The sequence below is a fragment of the Ambystoma mexicanum genome, chromosome 4q, assembly GCF_040938575.1.
Source record: "Ambystoma mexicanum isolate Mex_15411 chromosome 4q, UKY_AmexF1_1, whole genome shotgun sequence".
NCBI lineage: Eukaryota > Metazoa > Chordata > Amphibia > Caudata > Ambystomatidae > Ambystoma > Ambystoma mexicanum.
Window position 1 is genome coordinate 181,820,664 of NC_090928.1, and position 15,031 is coordinate 181,835,694.

A 15,031-nucleotide genomic window follows, 5' to 3' on the forward strand; every position below is an offset into this window, starting at 1 on the left:
AAGGCATCTGCCCATTGCGATCAGGACCGTGCTTCACAGACGATTCGAAACTGCACTTTCCACTGATCTAGGAACTTTCAAGCTCAAAATGTACCCTTGCACAGCTCCTACACCTATTCTTACTCATTATCAATCTAGTACACAGCACTTAGTTGAAGTACTTGAAGGAATATTGGAAAAACTGCTATTTATCTTAAAAATGGCATCGCATACTGCCATCTCTCCTCCCCAAGAGCCACCACACCAGCTGCAGGAACTACACAACAAAAAAAGCACAGTACTTCCAAAAACGATGAAGAGGACCAAGAAGATAAGGTAGAGGAAGTGCCTTCCTGTAGCATCACGAGAATCATGGATGTGGTAGTTCTTTACCACTGTTGGGAATGGACCAGAGGCTAAAGCTTCCAAAGTGAAATGCATTGATACTCAGTCGCAGAATACCTGGACAGTACTCCTATAGGACTACTTTCATGCGCCGCCACACCCAATCCAACAACTGCAATGCTCTCAGAAAGGCTGTTAATTTCTTAGCAAGTAGTAAGGTGTCTTCCTCCACCTCATCTTCCTCAATCAGTACTATAACCACACAGCCAACTTCTGTTGGACACAAAATCCCATCAGCTACCATGCAAGCGATAAAAGAGGTTGTTGATCCATATCTTTCGAAGACAACAGTACTCTGTATATCCTGCAAACACACCACTCTGCAGGAGGCGCAATTTCAAAGTGCTTTTTAATTTGTAATCCAAGAGCTTGAGAAACACCCCCTACCTTAGGTGTTACACACCCGCAACATCTTCCCCTGTCCACCTGCCGCTCCACGTTTGTGGTCAGTGCCTCTTCTCTCATTTTTCTCCCCACCTTACTTTCAAACCTCTCGTGCAAAAAAGAAAATCAAAAAACAAAAAAAGGGTCCTTTTTAGGAACCACCTTTCACAGCTACAAAATAGCACTAAAAAAAATCTGAGAGACTCCATCGACTGTACATTTCTCAATAAAGTAGATACGCAATAAGATTTTATCACCCTAACTTCAAAAGCCCTCACGGCACTGATTACGTAAGCCTGCCCATAACTCTAACTTCACTATACATTCAAAATAAGCTCTACATATTTCGATGACTTTAGTGGGCAGCGTAGCCAAACGTACAGTCATCTCCAACGTCATAAGGTTATCTAGCGCAACACGAGGAACTTAAGCACGCACATCTACTCCAAATGCAAAACTTTTCTTTCTTTTTAGAAAAATGATGGAAACATTTTATTTTGAAGAAAACAATAATACTTGGGACGTAACAAGTATTTTTCATTTTCACACATCGAAAAAAGTCAATCAATTAAGTCCACGAAAACTTGGTTAACTTTGTCAAATACAGTTCATAGCTGTCGAACTTTGTATCATTCTCATTGACAGTAAAACTGTCAACGGTCATCTTCTAATGCCAAATCCGATCATAGATTCATTTAATGCAAGTCTTTGCGTTCTTCACCCAAAATAATCTTCCATGATCAACGAATTATGTACGCACATGGCGCTCCATTACAGAGGAGAAATTAGTGCTTTAAAATAGAAATAAAAGCAACACATTGACATCCACATGTTTTGAGAACCTATATGCTACCATGTTGCCCCTTGTTACTGTAACTGCGAAAGGACAGATTGTTGCCTGGCGGTCATCCCAGATGATTGTTATTACATATTCGTTGTTAATAAATAGTGTCCAAATACTGTTGAAAAAGCCGTTGGCCGGTAGGCTGTACCCATGACATGCGTACATTGGGATTATATAACTATATAAAATGAGAAGAAGTCAAAAACATATTTCAGTAACCACTTTACCGTTAAATATACACAGTACATTCTTATTTTGCATATTCATTTCAGTGACAATTCACAAGTACGATGTCTATTCTTTGCCTCAAATTGGACATTCATCCGTCAGGATGTTCCTCATATGGCACATACTTCAATAAATATTATTTAAAATCTTGCTTACATTGTGTTTTGTTAATCCATTCTTCTAATGTACCAAAGTATTAACTACTTGAAAACAGTTTTCCAAAATAGAAACTTGACTTTCCAACATTGGCTTTTAATGCAGTCAATCTTATCATTTCTTTGTGGATTGTTGAGACATTTACTCCTTCAAATTCTTAGTGCACTTTATTCAAGGACACATCATAATGAGACCCTTCCTGTACCGTTCACAGCGTGGCTGAGTCAGTTTCTTTCTTACAAACACATGCCACAAAAATGAACAATATTACTGCCAGTGCACTGAAAAACAAGGAAATATTTCAAGTAAACCACATAGCACAATATTTACTTCCATTTTACCGCAATCTACGCACCTGTTCCCAATTAATTGGTTTTCTTTAAAAAACAACCTCAGGGGCAGTCCACACAGGCACACATTTCCCTACATGTCAATGATAATCTGCCCCTGGCTTTCTGCTATGGGGAGCGTTTTCCCAGCAGAGACTTGCAGCGACAAAATCTAAGGTACTGTGAATTAAACTAGTTTCTGAAAAAGATCTGCAGATAGTGTGTTCCCACACCTCAGACGGCCTTGCGCATAATGCAAGGGTCTTGACTTTCATCCTTAAACCAACCACAAAAGCGTCACACTTTGTCTGCCATAATTGCTGAACTTGAACGAATAATAGTAACGTAAATACAAGCACACTGATCACGTAAAAGTGTACACACACGAACATTAGAGTACAGGCTTATTAGCTTCTGTGTACATCTATTCCCGCAATCTTATCGATGTCTGCATTCATTCACATGCCCCTCGTTAACCTCCACAGTAAGATGTAAATGAACGCCGGCCACAGGCACATGTTCATAATGCACAGTGGCAATACAAATTCTGCCCGTTATTTCAATGTTGACTAACACTGTGGCACATAAACCTTTGGTGTATTGCAATCTGCAGCCACTCATCATTGTACCTACTTTCCCACGTGTCAAATTACGTCCAGTACAGTTGCATCATTCCCTCATATTAGACGCTTTGTACTCCCACTACATTACCTACAAATACTATACAAATATTACTATTGTGGTGGTTGTACCCAGTGAACATATTCTGGGGCCATGACCCCCAGAATCTGGTCACTGATGTCTGCGGACCCCGGAATGGACCGCAGACTCAGCAGCATTGCCAACCCTTTTTTTTCACCTATAAAAACAGCTTTACATTGCCTTCATTCCACTTCCCTACCATTTGTATGCCCTTTTCCAGCCATCAAATGACCCCAAATGTCTTTCTCATGCCGCCTGTCCATGGCGCTGTCCACGAGCAGCTACGGCATCTACCCAGCCTTTTTCAACCTACAAAAACATCCTCATATCTTTTTTCCACTTACTCACCCACCCTTTCCACCACCAAATGACCCAAAATGTATTTTCCGCACTTTTTTCCCACTGCACTGGGAGACTGGGAATCACTGGAGCATGTTTGCCACATCCTTTATCGACTTTACATGCTTTACTGGTATTTTCGGACAAAGGCAAGTTCATGTGTGCCATTCTCTGGATAGACAGGCATTTTGGTGCAGTTAGTCTAGCCATTGCTTACTGTGGCATGGCATTTATTACTCTGCATCTTTAAAAAAGCAAGCACGATGAGAAGTGTTACCTCACTAGACTGATGTTTTGGTGTAGCGGCCTGTATAATCTTCACTGTGGCAAGACTTTTTTATTAACTGAACATCTATGATGAATCGAGCAAGATAAGTGTTCTTATGGGTCTAGACTGGCTTACATTGGAACCAGCTTGGACAGGTTGTCCTATTGTGACATGTCACTTTTAATGGCCAAACCAACAGCACATGGTAGTAATGGCATATAGGCAGAGTCAGTTTTGTGCCCAGTGCTAGTAATGATACCATAGAAATACGTCTTAAAGCGAACATAAGTATGGTCTTATATGGGAATACTAGCATATGTTGGTGGAGCCAGCATGGAAATGTATGGGCACAGCCAGCATATACATGTTTTTTATACTGGCATATATTGCAGGGACCGGCATGATAATGCATTGGGAAATGCCCTGCACACATTTGGTGACTTACATCTATTGTACTTTTTTCATGAATTACCCTACAGCTTACAAAACCTATTGTTGGCCTTTTACCCACATTTTCCCAGAAGGTGTGCTGTGTAATGCACCATTTTAACCCATTATTCAAAACATTCCCTCTGGGGAGGGAGAAGAAACCCCCCGGAGCCCCCTTACCCATGTTCGCTATGCTCAGTCGCAATCACATACTTGTGGCAAATATTGACACCCTCCAAAAAACAACTCAACAGCCACCACTGGTGGCCGGTATATGGCACCGCCCCCTTCTCTCTGTTACGTTAAAGATTTAAGCTTTGATTGAAAAACATATTTAGTTCTTTGACTTGCTTAGTGCATGCCCCTGCAGCGTCATAACCATCATGCACATTGCGCACACGTGGTGGTCCGGACCTGCCCGGGGTGTGGGTTACCCTGTGCTTTAAGGCACTTGGGTGGGAGAGGTAGGATTGGCCCACAGTATGGCTTGTAGAGGAGTTGCCAAATTTTGTGCTGTGCCATTGGGCACCGCTGGGTCTGGCAAAAAGGTAGGGTGCAGTGCGCGCCTTGAAGTCTGCCAGTGAGTCCCCAGGTGAGAACCAACTTGTGGGTGTTTTCAATTTTAAATTAATAACTATGTGGTGTCCTATGTGGTGTCCTCTGTCCTCTTGCACCCAGTATTACGCTTGTATAATAAAAACTATGGGGGTCTTGGGTATATTGAAAGAACCTTTCCCAGGTAGTATACTCCAGCAAAGATAACAGTATCAGGTGCACTCCCCTCTGTGCACGCAGACAAGTCTAATCAGTTTCTTTTATCGTAGTGGTAGCTAAATCATATATACATTTATAACCAGGGAATTTTGTTTATACTAAATCCTGGTCAATGATTTCATTTTCAGGCCTTGCTCATGCAGCAATTTTCTCCTGGTTAAACAGAAGCGCACGCTTCCCCAGGTCAGTGCTTTATTTTGGCTTGTTTAACTCAGCAACGCCATAGATAATGCGTACTTCTGTGTCCATTGATCTATAGATGTTTCATACACTAGCTGTAGCCTGCATTACAGATTCTGGAAAATGGCATTCCCCAAATGTGTAATCGTAGACAAATCATGCCTCCCTCTGTGTCTTGGTTCTTATGTCTGTCTGAAATGAGAACAAATGGAAACACGGGTGCTAAATGCATCTAGGTCGTTTGCCATCACTTCCTGTGATGTCACTTGGGGGCAGGGTCAAATTACACCACTTCCTTTGATGTCATCAAGGGTCATGTGATGTCACTTCCGCAACCCCTGGCGTTTTGTTAAAATAACGTCCCTTTTCAGACTGCTGGATTTGCAGCACTTGTTTGTTCGCAATTCCCTTAAAAGGGATATCCGTCTAACTATAGTAGACTGTGGATTATACTGTGTGTTTGTTTGAAAAGGAAAATCCTGTGGAACGGTTTATAAAAATAGGTTTCTAATGCATTTCTCTCTTCCACAGATTCCTCATCTGGTGTCTATCTCCCAGAGTATCTGCTCTTTGGAAAAGTTTCTACCTTTATGAGCCCTTCGCTGAACATGAAATACAGGCTAGTATATATTGAGGTGCCATGCTCCATGACCTTAGTTCCTTTTTTCCCTAATGCTCTCCTCTCACCTCAGGAACATCACATTTTTACGCCAGGCAGAATACCACTAAGATCTTGGGATTTAAACCCTGCTTCAACTGCGGACATCAGATATCCGTCTTTAACCCCCAGGGATCTGCCTGTGCCGTCTCGGAGAAGATGACTCGCAAGACTGTGGCTCATGCCAGTCGATGCACCCCAAGGCACATCAAGAGCGGGTGGCAAATCTGTTTACCTTTTTCCGCTAGGAGAAAGGAAACTGACACACCCGTGTGAGGTCACCAGGTGTGAAACCAAAGGACCGTCTCCAGTCCGCAAGGGCAAAAAAAAACAGCATTATCGCAAGAGGTCTCATTTACCCAACATTTCCTCCCAATGGAATTCTTCTTCCTCCTCAAAGAACAGAAGTCCCCATTCAAGGGACTTCCCAGAGGAACAGGTATGTAGGTACCTTTTCCCACCCCATTCTCCACTACGGAGAATGGGAGACTTCCAGCTCAAGATGCTTGCGTTCTTCATCAAGGTCCTGGTGCCGTTGGCGCTGTTTGAGTAAGTCGCACTCGTACGAGCCAGTAAAGACTCAGCAAAAGCCCATGACCATATGCCTTTGGGCTCAGCACATCTCCAACAAGTGACAACCCGTCTCTACACTGCACCGGTGTGTGTTCTGACGTCTGTCTTCCTGTTGTACCTTCTCATTCTATGGCGCGCATGGCACCAATAAAGTCGACCCTGCCCTCTTGGGGCGTGTGACGCAAATGGAAGACTATTACAACATAGAGGAAGATCCCATTCCCTTTGGACTTGGACCCTTGTGCCCCAGAGTGTTGCGCGACTACCTGAGGAATTTCACTGTGAGGAAGGAGACTTGCTCAATCTTGCAGCAGACCTGCAAGTGGCCTGGACACTTCTCCAGATATTGATATGCTCCCTGCACCAACTCCAGGGAAAGATCGGGCATCATTTCAATGTGACATGGCTAAGGTGATTGGTTGGTGCCCCTCCAAGGTGCAGTTTGAACCAACTGGCATTATTGATGAAGGTCCCCAGAAAGAAATCCTCCTGCCATTTAAACTGGCAGTTGAAGCACCGGTCCTCGAATTATAGTCCAAACCTGCTTTGTCTCAACTGTGGGTCAGTATTTGGTAAAGAAGCACAGGGAAGCTCCTTCTGATCCAACTTATCTTCGGAGGCCTCCTCAGAACACATTGTGGTCCAAGCTGCCACGTTGAGCTGGAAGACACCCTCTTTCCCTTACTTACCTCCAAACAGGGAGAGTAAGCGGCTGGAGGCCTGGGGAAGTAAGGTGGTTGGCCCAGGCTGCCTGTGCCTGAGAGCCATTAACTCCTACTATGCCTTCTCCAGGTTTTCAAGGATGGCAAGGAGGCGTCTCATCAAATGTTTCAGTCCGACCTATATATCACCAACACTGTCGCCCTTACAATGACCATAGGAACGTTGTTGAAAAGGTACTCATTTCTGAGGACCTGGGGTTTTGCCCCAAATGACAGGCTAAACTTCTGGATATGCCGTTTCAGTGCAACTACTTGTTCGGACCTAAGGCAAATGGAGTTCCTCTAGAACCTTCAGTCCACGAAGGTGACTGAAAAGTCTCTGTGCATTGCTGTTCAGCAGTAGCCCACTGCCCCCTTGGTCTGATGTAGTGTTTTTTTCCCCTTCACTGCCTAGGCCCACAGTGGCAGTGGACAAGCTACCTCGGGTAAACAATATTGCGTCTCCTAAGGATGAGACGGAGGCACTGTAAGAGGGGGCTTATTCAACTGAATTGTGCCCTCAGCAACCCAGGGTGCAAAGCCCTTGTGAGACAGACTTCCACCACAAATCCGATGTGGCAGGCAACATGTCTAGGTTTTGCAAGGAGTGGGATGTCGCCTCATCTGTGGCTTACACGTTGTTCACTAGGGATATTGTCTCCCTTTGTGCCCAACACCCTCCAAACCAGCCCCGGCCAATCATTTCTGGTATCCGGACCCGCTTCTATTAGAGGAGGTGTGCCAGCTTCTAACAATGGTCCCATAGTACCCCACTCAGAACGAAGCAAGGGCTGTAACTCCACTTATTTACTGGTGCCAGAGAAGGCTGTGGGCTTTGTGCCAAACTGGATCTGTGGCACTTGAACCTGTACCCATGCAAGAACAAATTTAAGATGGTTACTCTGGCTCCGATCCCACAAGCCCTCGACCTGCCACAGTGGCCGGTCTCCCTGGTTCTCCACGGTGCTTACTTCCATGTGCCCACCCACTTGAATGCACAGGAAGTACCTATGATTTGCAGTGGTACATTGGCTCTATCAAGTCAACGTCTTGATATTCGGCCTATCTTCAGCACCTAGCTTTTGGCAGTAGTAGCGTTTTGCCTCATAAGAGAAGGCATTCGTGCCTTGCCCTATATGGACAACTGGCTCACCTGAGCTTGCTCCCCAGACCAGGAGCCAGCACACTTGTTCTGAATGTTCAGCCTGTTGTACAACTTACGCTTCCCCTTGAACTTCAAGAAGTCCCATATTTTGCCATCACAGTTCTTCCATTTTATATAGGGGTAGTCTTGGACACTTGTCTGGACAGGGCCTTCTGCCCGAGCATGAAGTAGTGAACATTTCCAATATAGTCCATCGGAAGCAAGTTCCGCCCTTGGCCTGCTGAGCTTCCTGCATTGTGGTGCAAGAGCCACAGCTGCACAAGAGGTCGCTTCAGTGACTTCTCATTTGTGAGTGGTCTGTTTCAGGGACGTACTTCAGACCTTCTTAAGGTCTAATCATGAGTATACAGAGACCTGGACATGTTGTCCCTGAGAGACAACCTGTTCAAGGGGGCTTTGTTACAACACTGGACCCGACTGACATTAGTCATGGATGCTTCCTTGAAAGGCTAGGACGCTACCTACAAGATCTGTCGGTGAGCCACTTATGGTCCCCATCAAAATGCAGTGAAACCATCAATTTTCTCAAATTGAGTGATCTGGCTGGCTCCTTCCTCTCCTCTCTCCCCCCCTCCCCTCTCTTTTCTCTCCTTCTTTCCTTCCTTCCCTTCCTCTCACTCCTTTCTTCCTTCTCTCTCTCACTCCTTCCTTTCCTCTCACCCCTACCTTATTTTCCTCACTCCTTCATTCCTTTCTTCTCATTCCTTCCTTTCCTCACTCCTTACTTCCTTTCATCTCACCCCTTACTTCCTTTCCTCACTCCTCACTCCCTTTCCTCTCTCTCCTCACTCCCTTTCCTCTCTCTCCTCACTCCCTTTCCTCTCTCTCCTCACTCCCTTTCCTCTCTCTCCTCACTCCCTTTCCTCTCTCTCCTCACTCCCTTTCCTCTCTCTCCTCCCTACCTTTCCTCTCCCTCCTTACTCCCTTTCCTCTCCCTCCTTCCTTTCTCTTCCTTCCTCTCCCTCCTTCCTTCCTCTCCCTCCTTCATTCCTCTCCCTCCATTCTCCCCCTCTGTCTCTCCCCCACCCTCCTCTGTCTTCCCCCCACCCTCCTCTGTCTTCCCCCCACCCTCCTCTGTCTTCCCCCCACCCTGCTCTGTCTTCCCCCCACCCTGCTCTGTCTCCCCCCCCACCCTGCTCTGTCTCCCCCCCCACCCTGCTCTGTCTCCCCCCCCACCCTGCTCTGTCTCCCCCCCCCACCCTGCTCTGTCTTCCCGCCCCCACCCTGCTCTGTCTTCCCGCCCCCACCCTCCTCTGTCTCTCCCCCCCCACCCTCCTCTCTCCCCCACCTTCCTCTCTCTCTCCCCCACCCTCCTCTCTCTCCTTATCTCCTTCCCTCCACATCCTCCTTCCTTCCCTACTTCTCCTCCTCCCCTTTCCAAGCAGGGTGCTGTGGGTTCCTTGCCTATGTGCAGAGAGGTAATGTGACTGTTGTTCTGGGTGCTAGAGCACAACTTGTCTCTGACAGCAGCTCATCTGGCCGGGACAGAGAGCGTCATTGCACATGCCTTGAGCAGACTGTATTCGGGAGAATATTCTGGAGGTGATTTTCTCTCTGTGGGTGTTTCCTCAGGGGATCTATGTGATCACTGTGCTGCCCATAATGTCAACTAAAAAATTCTGACTGCCTTATGACGTGGCACAGTGATCACATATATTACTTTTGCCAGCTTCCCCAACCCTTCTGCCCTTCCCATCCCTATCTTTTTGGCGGCACACTTCTATGTTTACAGCCAACTCCTTGCTGTCCCTGCGGCATCAATTCCATTCCACTAAACGTGCCTTAATCATCCCCTGCTATCCATGTAACCCCCTACTCACATTACAAAGGACAATGGAAGTGGGGGACACCCCTGCTCCCCTTATTCGATGTAATATGAGTCGGAATATTGCAAAGGCGCCGTATTAGGTATGGGCGAAATTTGTTAGGTGCAGTTTTGATACAAGACCTCCTCAAGTAGACCTCTTCTCTTCAAATGCAAACAGGAAGTTCATGTGGAATTTCCTCTGCAGAGAGCTCTGGGGAATACCCTGACGGGCGAGTGGACTTCTGACATGCTCTATATGTTCCCACAGATCCCTGTCAATGCCCTGGTTCTGAGGAGACTTCACCTGTTCGGTCCACAATGGTTTTGATCGCGCTGGACTGGGCTGCAGAATGTGGTTCCAGAGTTGCTCGACGTGTCCGGTTGCCTTCCCTGGCACCTTCCAGGGATATAAGGGTAGGGGTGTGGGGGGAATAGGTTGTAAATAGCTGTGAAGGAGGGACTTGAGGGGTAACCCCCTGCCCCCCACCCCTCAAAATGAGTTTTTGCGGCAAGAATTCAGCAGCAAAAAAAACGAGGAAAGGATTAACATAGAACGGCCAAAAGGTTGACATATAAGGCGAGGGATTTGACTGAGGATGTATTGAACGTGCTGCTCTCTGGTAGGAGGCCTGCAAACAAATCCATTTATGCCTGCAGATGATGTTCGGCTTGGTGCTGGGAAAGGGAGCTGTACCCTTTCACCTGTTCCATATCCTCAGTTCTGGATTTTCTGCTTTCTTTGGCCTGGACTGGTCTGCAGATTGGTGCTGTGAAGGGGTATCTTGCTTCTATTTCAGCTTGCAAGAGAACCTCAGAGCAGGGCTAGTTTTTCATGATCCCCTCAGTAATGCATGTATGTTGGCGATTGTATAATCAGTTTCCCCCATGCAAGTTCTGGCATGGGACTTGAATTTAATAATAAATAATAATAATGTATTTCTTATATAGCACTACACACCAATAGGTCTCGGAGCACTCAAATAACAGAAGACATTTAGTTTTAACATTTCTTATGGCCACTTTGTTTGATCATCTACATTCTTGTTCTGTGAGATTGCTCATCCTTAAGGTGATTTTCCTAGCCACCATCACTTCCGCTAGACAGGTGAGTGAATTCAGGGTGTGTTATTTATTAAACCTCCCTATTGAGTTTTATCCAAAGAGGTGATGTTGAGAGTGATGCCATCCCTCCCCCTGAAGGGGGTTTCTGACTTCAATCTCTCCAAAAAAAAACATCTTCCTGTCTTTTTATCCCTCTGCCGCATCCTGCAGAGGAATGATTCCATCGGCTGGACCCAGTGCCAGACCCTCAGTAGTAACGTTTCCCAGACAGGAGAGACCAAGAAAGGTGGCCAGCTGTTTGTAGGTTATGCTGGGGCCCTTGCTGGTAGTTGATAATCCTCTGCACCTCAATCTGGCTGGTAAGTGTGTGCCCGATCGTCTTGGGGCTCATGCCACCAGAGAACTGGCTGCCAAATCTGCTCTGCAATGCAGAGTCCCTGTTCTTCATATTTGTGTAGGGGGTAGGTGGGCTTCACTGCACTTCTTTGCACAACATTACTGCTTGGATTCTCAGTCAGGCCTGGACGTTCGTTTTGGTAGAGTGGATCTTTAGAGATTTCTTGTTTCAGTGGTGTTCTTGCTCTCCTCCCTCCTCCTGATCAAAGTACTTATATGGGAGTTTATCATAGCTGAGGAATCCGTGGGAGGAAGGAATACATTCGAAAAACACATTTCCGTACCTCTCTGTAATGTTCTTTCTGATGGATGTTCCTCCCACAGATTCCTCATTGCTCTCCCAACCTGACACACTTGGCGATAGCTAATACACCTTTGTGCTGCGTTCTCTCACCAACAAAGTGTTAGGGGGAAAAGGGTGGGACTAAGGTCACGGGGCACAGCACCTCAAGAAATACTAGCGCGGGGTGCATAGAGGTATCAGTCGGAGCAGACTCGGTCCCCTGGCCGCTGTAAAGTTAAAGAGCAACTGAGCTGGGTGATAAATATCATAGGCGAGGAATCCGTGGGAGGTACAACCATCAAAAAGAACATTAACGAGAGGTAAATAATTTGTTCTTCCAATGTAAAAAAAAATACAGGAGTCTGACTTATAAGTATATAAATGTACCAACAATTTGAGAAATAGTGACACCTCTTACATAAACAAAGCTACCAGATGACACCCGCCATGGTACTGTACTTGGGTTACAGTTGCATTCAGGGAGTTGTCGTCTTGGGTCACTGCCGCGCGTACATTAAATGGATTCAAGTAAAATAAAAGGTCTGTACTAGAGGGTGTCTACTGTAAGATGGAATCCCCTGGTCACCTCATATATAAACTTGCATTGATTGATTATTGAGGTGTTCACCCAACTTGGATTACTTTGCTTTCATTTTGTTATTACCTACCTCCTTACTGCTTTAAAACCGCTGGATATCCATTTAAAGAGTAAGCAGAGAATAACTTGCTTGTGTCATCCAACGGTCAAAACATTATTTGGGTTTAATTGTCAAATGTTCACCACAAGGGTGATGCCACTGCTAGCAGAAATAATTGTTGCATTCAAGTGGTCTGTAGTTCGCACAATTTTGTACATCTTTTTGTAACAGTTTATTTTTTCTTTTCACAGCAAGGTGTTCAAGTGCTTACTCAGATTGAGATCTGTTTCACCAAAGAATTACAGCCCAGGAACTGCACCGATGCTGGGGAGGTGCACCAGGGGGTGCCAAATCGACCATGGGATTCAATAAAGGAAGAGCTATGTGTATGCAATGAAACTCTGCAGACATATTATCCTCCGATAGGGCAGCAGTGGGTCTAATTCCATGGGTTCTTCGGTCGCCTCTGCTCCCCGAAGTCGTTTCTCCAAGCAGATATCTGCATCACACACTCCATCTGATATTTGATGAAAATAAGTGGAAGTCACCGAATCTTTCCCAATTCTTTTGGACATTTTCATTGACATTGAGTAACCAGGGATTTGAAAAGTAAATCGGGGGTGGGGGTGTTCTTACTATTTTGATTATTGCATCTTATTACTACGGGAAATTAATTGGGCGGGGAGAAGCAAGATTTCCTTTGCTTTGCCAAGGTTTATATTTACTTTTATGAACCTTGATCACAGTATATTAGTCTTGCTTGTCAGCCCTTAGAAACTCAACTTAGTACACAAACAAATGTTTGATTGCATACTACAAATGATGTTATAATTTGATTTTAAAATCATAGAATATGTGTATATCAAGATTTAGTAACTGTTGCGTAAATAGAATATGCATTGTCACAACATGGGACTCAATTAAAGTTTTTGGAATGAGAATGTACTAATTACCATGAGTGCTTTCATTATAAAGAGCAGTTCAACAGCACATCTCTTATGTGACACCACTGGAGAAACAAAGTGTCTTTAAAAACTGCTTTTGTTGAAAGACTTCATTGACCCTGGAAGAATATGATTCGTTGACCGTAGATCTAATGTTGTAATGTGGCTTAAGTGGGGCGCTTGAAGAAATTCACTAACCAATCTATTCTTATTTACCTCTCCACTTCAAATCAAGCCTAATTGTCATTGTTTAGGATGATTTGCGCTCTGGCAAGGGCAGGCGGTCATTAAATTTCCCACCCATATACTCAATCGACCGTCGATAGACCACATGTCGGAGATGGGTCAAGGGTTTTTATTTGTAGATTGCTCAGGGTCATAGTGTCATTCCGCTCTCTCATCTAGAAAGTACCAATCCTCCCTAACCCAGTTGTCCTTACTCCCAAGGATATTATATGCAAAATATTAACTTTCTGTCTAGATTCTCTTATACTTTAGTTGAGAACCTAAAAGCAAAATGCTTTATCTGACCTCACTCAGAAACGTCTTAGATTCACACCACGCTATCCACTGATAAGTTATCTAAAATTGGATAGTGGATTGTGCCTTTCAGACACTCTGCTTGATTCGTTCTCCTTCCTGTCACACCCACATACACCTCTCTCTGTCATTTCCTGATGATCCTCCCTTGCATTTCTCCTCCATTCCGCTCCACCCACTTCTCTTCCTCCTCAGTCCCCCTGTCTCACTCTTGCCTCGGCCCTTTGATGTTACTACTCCCGTCACTACTCTACTACTCCCTCTTCACCCTACTGCTCCATCCATTACTGCTACTACTCCACCCCACTATCTACTCAAGCACACCCTCCTTTCACTCACTGTTAGGGAGAATTCTCCAGAATGGCTAATTTCCCTTACCTACTGAGTCCCTCAGCAGCTTTGCTGGATTTCTAGGATTTATTTTTTTCACCTGGCAAGAGTGTGAGCCTTTTTTTCCCACTCTTGCATGTGTTTTACTGTGTGTGTTTAACATTTTCTTGTGTTCATAGACTGTGGAGCCTCACCTACTCCACAGGCATCATCTTTTTACTGTGTGTTACACAGCACCTTCAGTGCAGTGACACAGGGTTGTCTTTTAGACTTCCCAACTCCGACTCCATTTTCGGGACTGACTACTGTCTCCCAGAACATGTAAAGTTGCCATTGACTTTATTAGTCTCTTGAAAATCCACACACCCAGTCCAAACTATCTTCCGTAGAGTACTGGAAAGGTTTAATACTTATCCCTTTTTTGTCCGTTTCTCTCAGGGCATTGTTTCGCTCCCTTTTCATGAAGACTTGGCTGGTGGCAGTGGTAACTACCCTATTTTTCCTACCGCGGTTATCTTAAATAACCCTGGTATTGTTTTAGGCTATCTTGGTAGCCTCGAACTTAGACCCGCTAGACCATATATGTTTTTATGTGGTTCTGGCTGGGTTTATTCGCCATTTCTTTTTGAAAATGTCTTTCTCGTGTTTTACTCTGCGCGCCAAACCAGGTTTGGTTCCTTTGTTCACCGTCCTTTCGCAGGCTTCTACACAGAAGCCCTCCTTAGGCGCCTGATGTCTGGGGGGGACAGGATGTGAGGGAGAGGTTTAGGGCTCCCTGCACAGGGTCTCCTTGGAGACCCATGTCACACTCTGATCTGATTGGTTGCGGTGACTGTCCCGGCGGGACAGCCACCCTGCTGTGTGATTGACAGCCAGGCTGTGTGAATGGGGAACAACTGCATAAAAAGCAGGTTTCT

General features: G+C 45.3%; 1 protein-coding gene across 2 annotated transcripts in view; it reads left to right on the forward strand.

Annotated features, from left to right (window-relative positions):
- RNASET2 (ribonuclease T2) overlaps positions 1-13,245 on the forward strand; it is a 522,081-nt gene extending 508,836 nt beyond the window's left edge. For both annotated transcript variants that reach the window (XM_069607702.1, XM_069607703.1), the window contains one exon: positions 12,552-13,245. In XM_069607702.1, coding sequence (XP_069463803.1) covers positions 12,552-12,743 — 192 coding nt within the window. In that variant the 3' untranslated portion in view covers positions 12,744-13,245. The remainder of the gene's footprint in view (positions 1-12,551) is intronic.
- Positions 13,246-15,031: the final 1,786 nt, after the last annotated feature.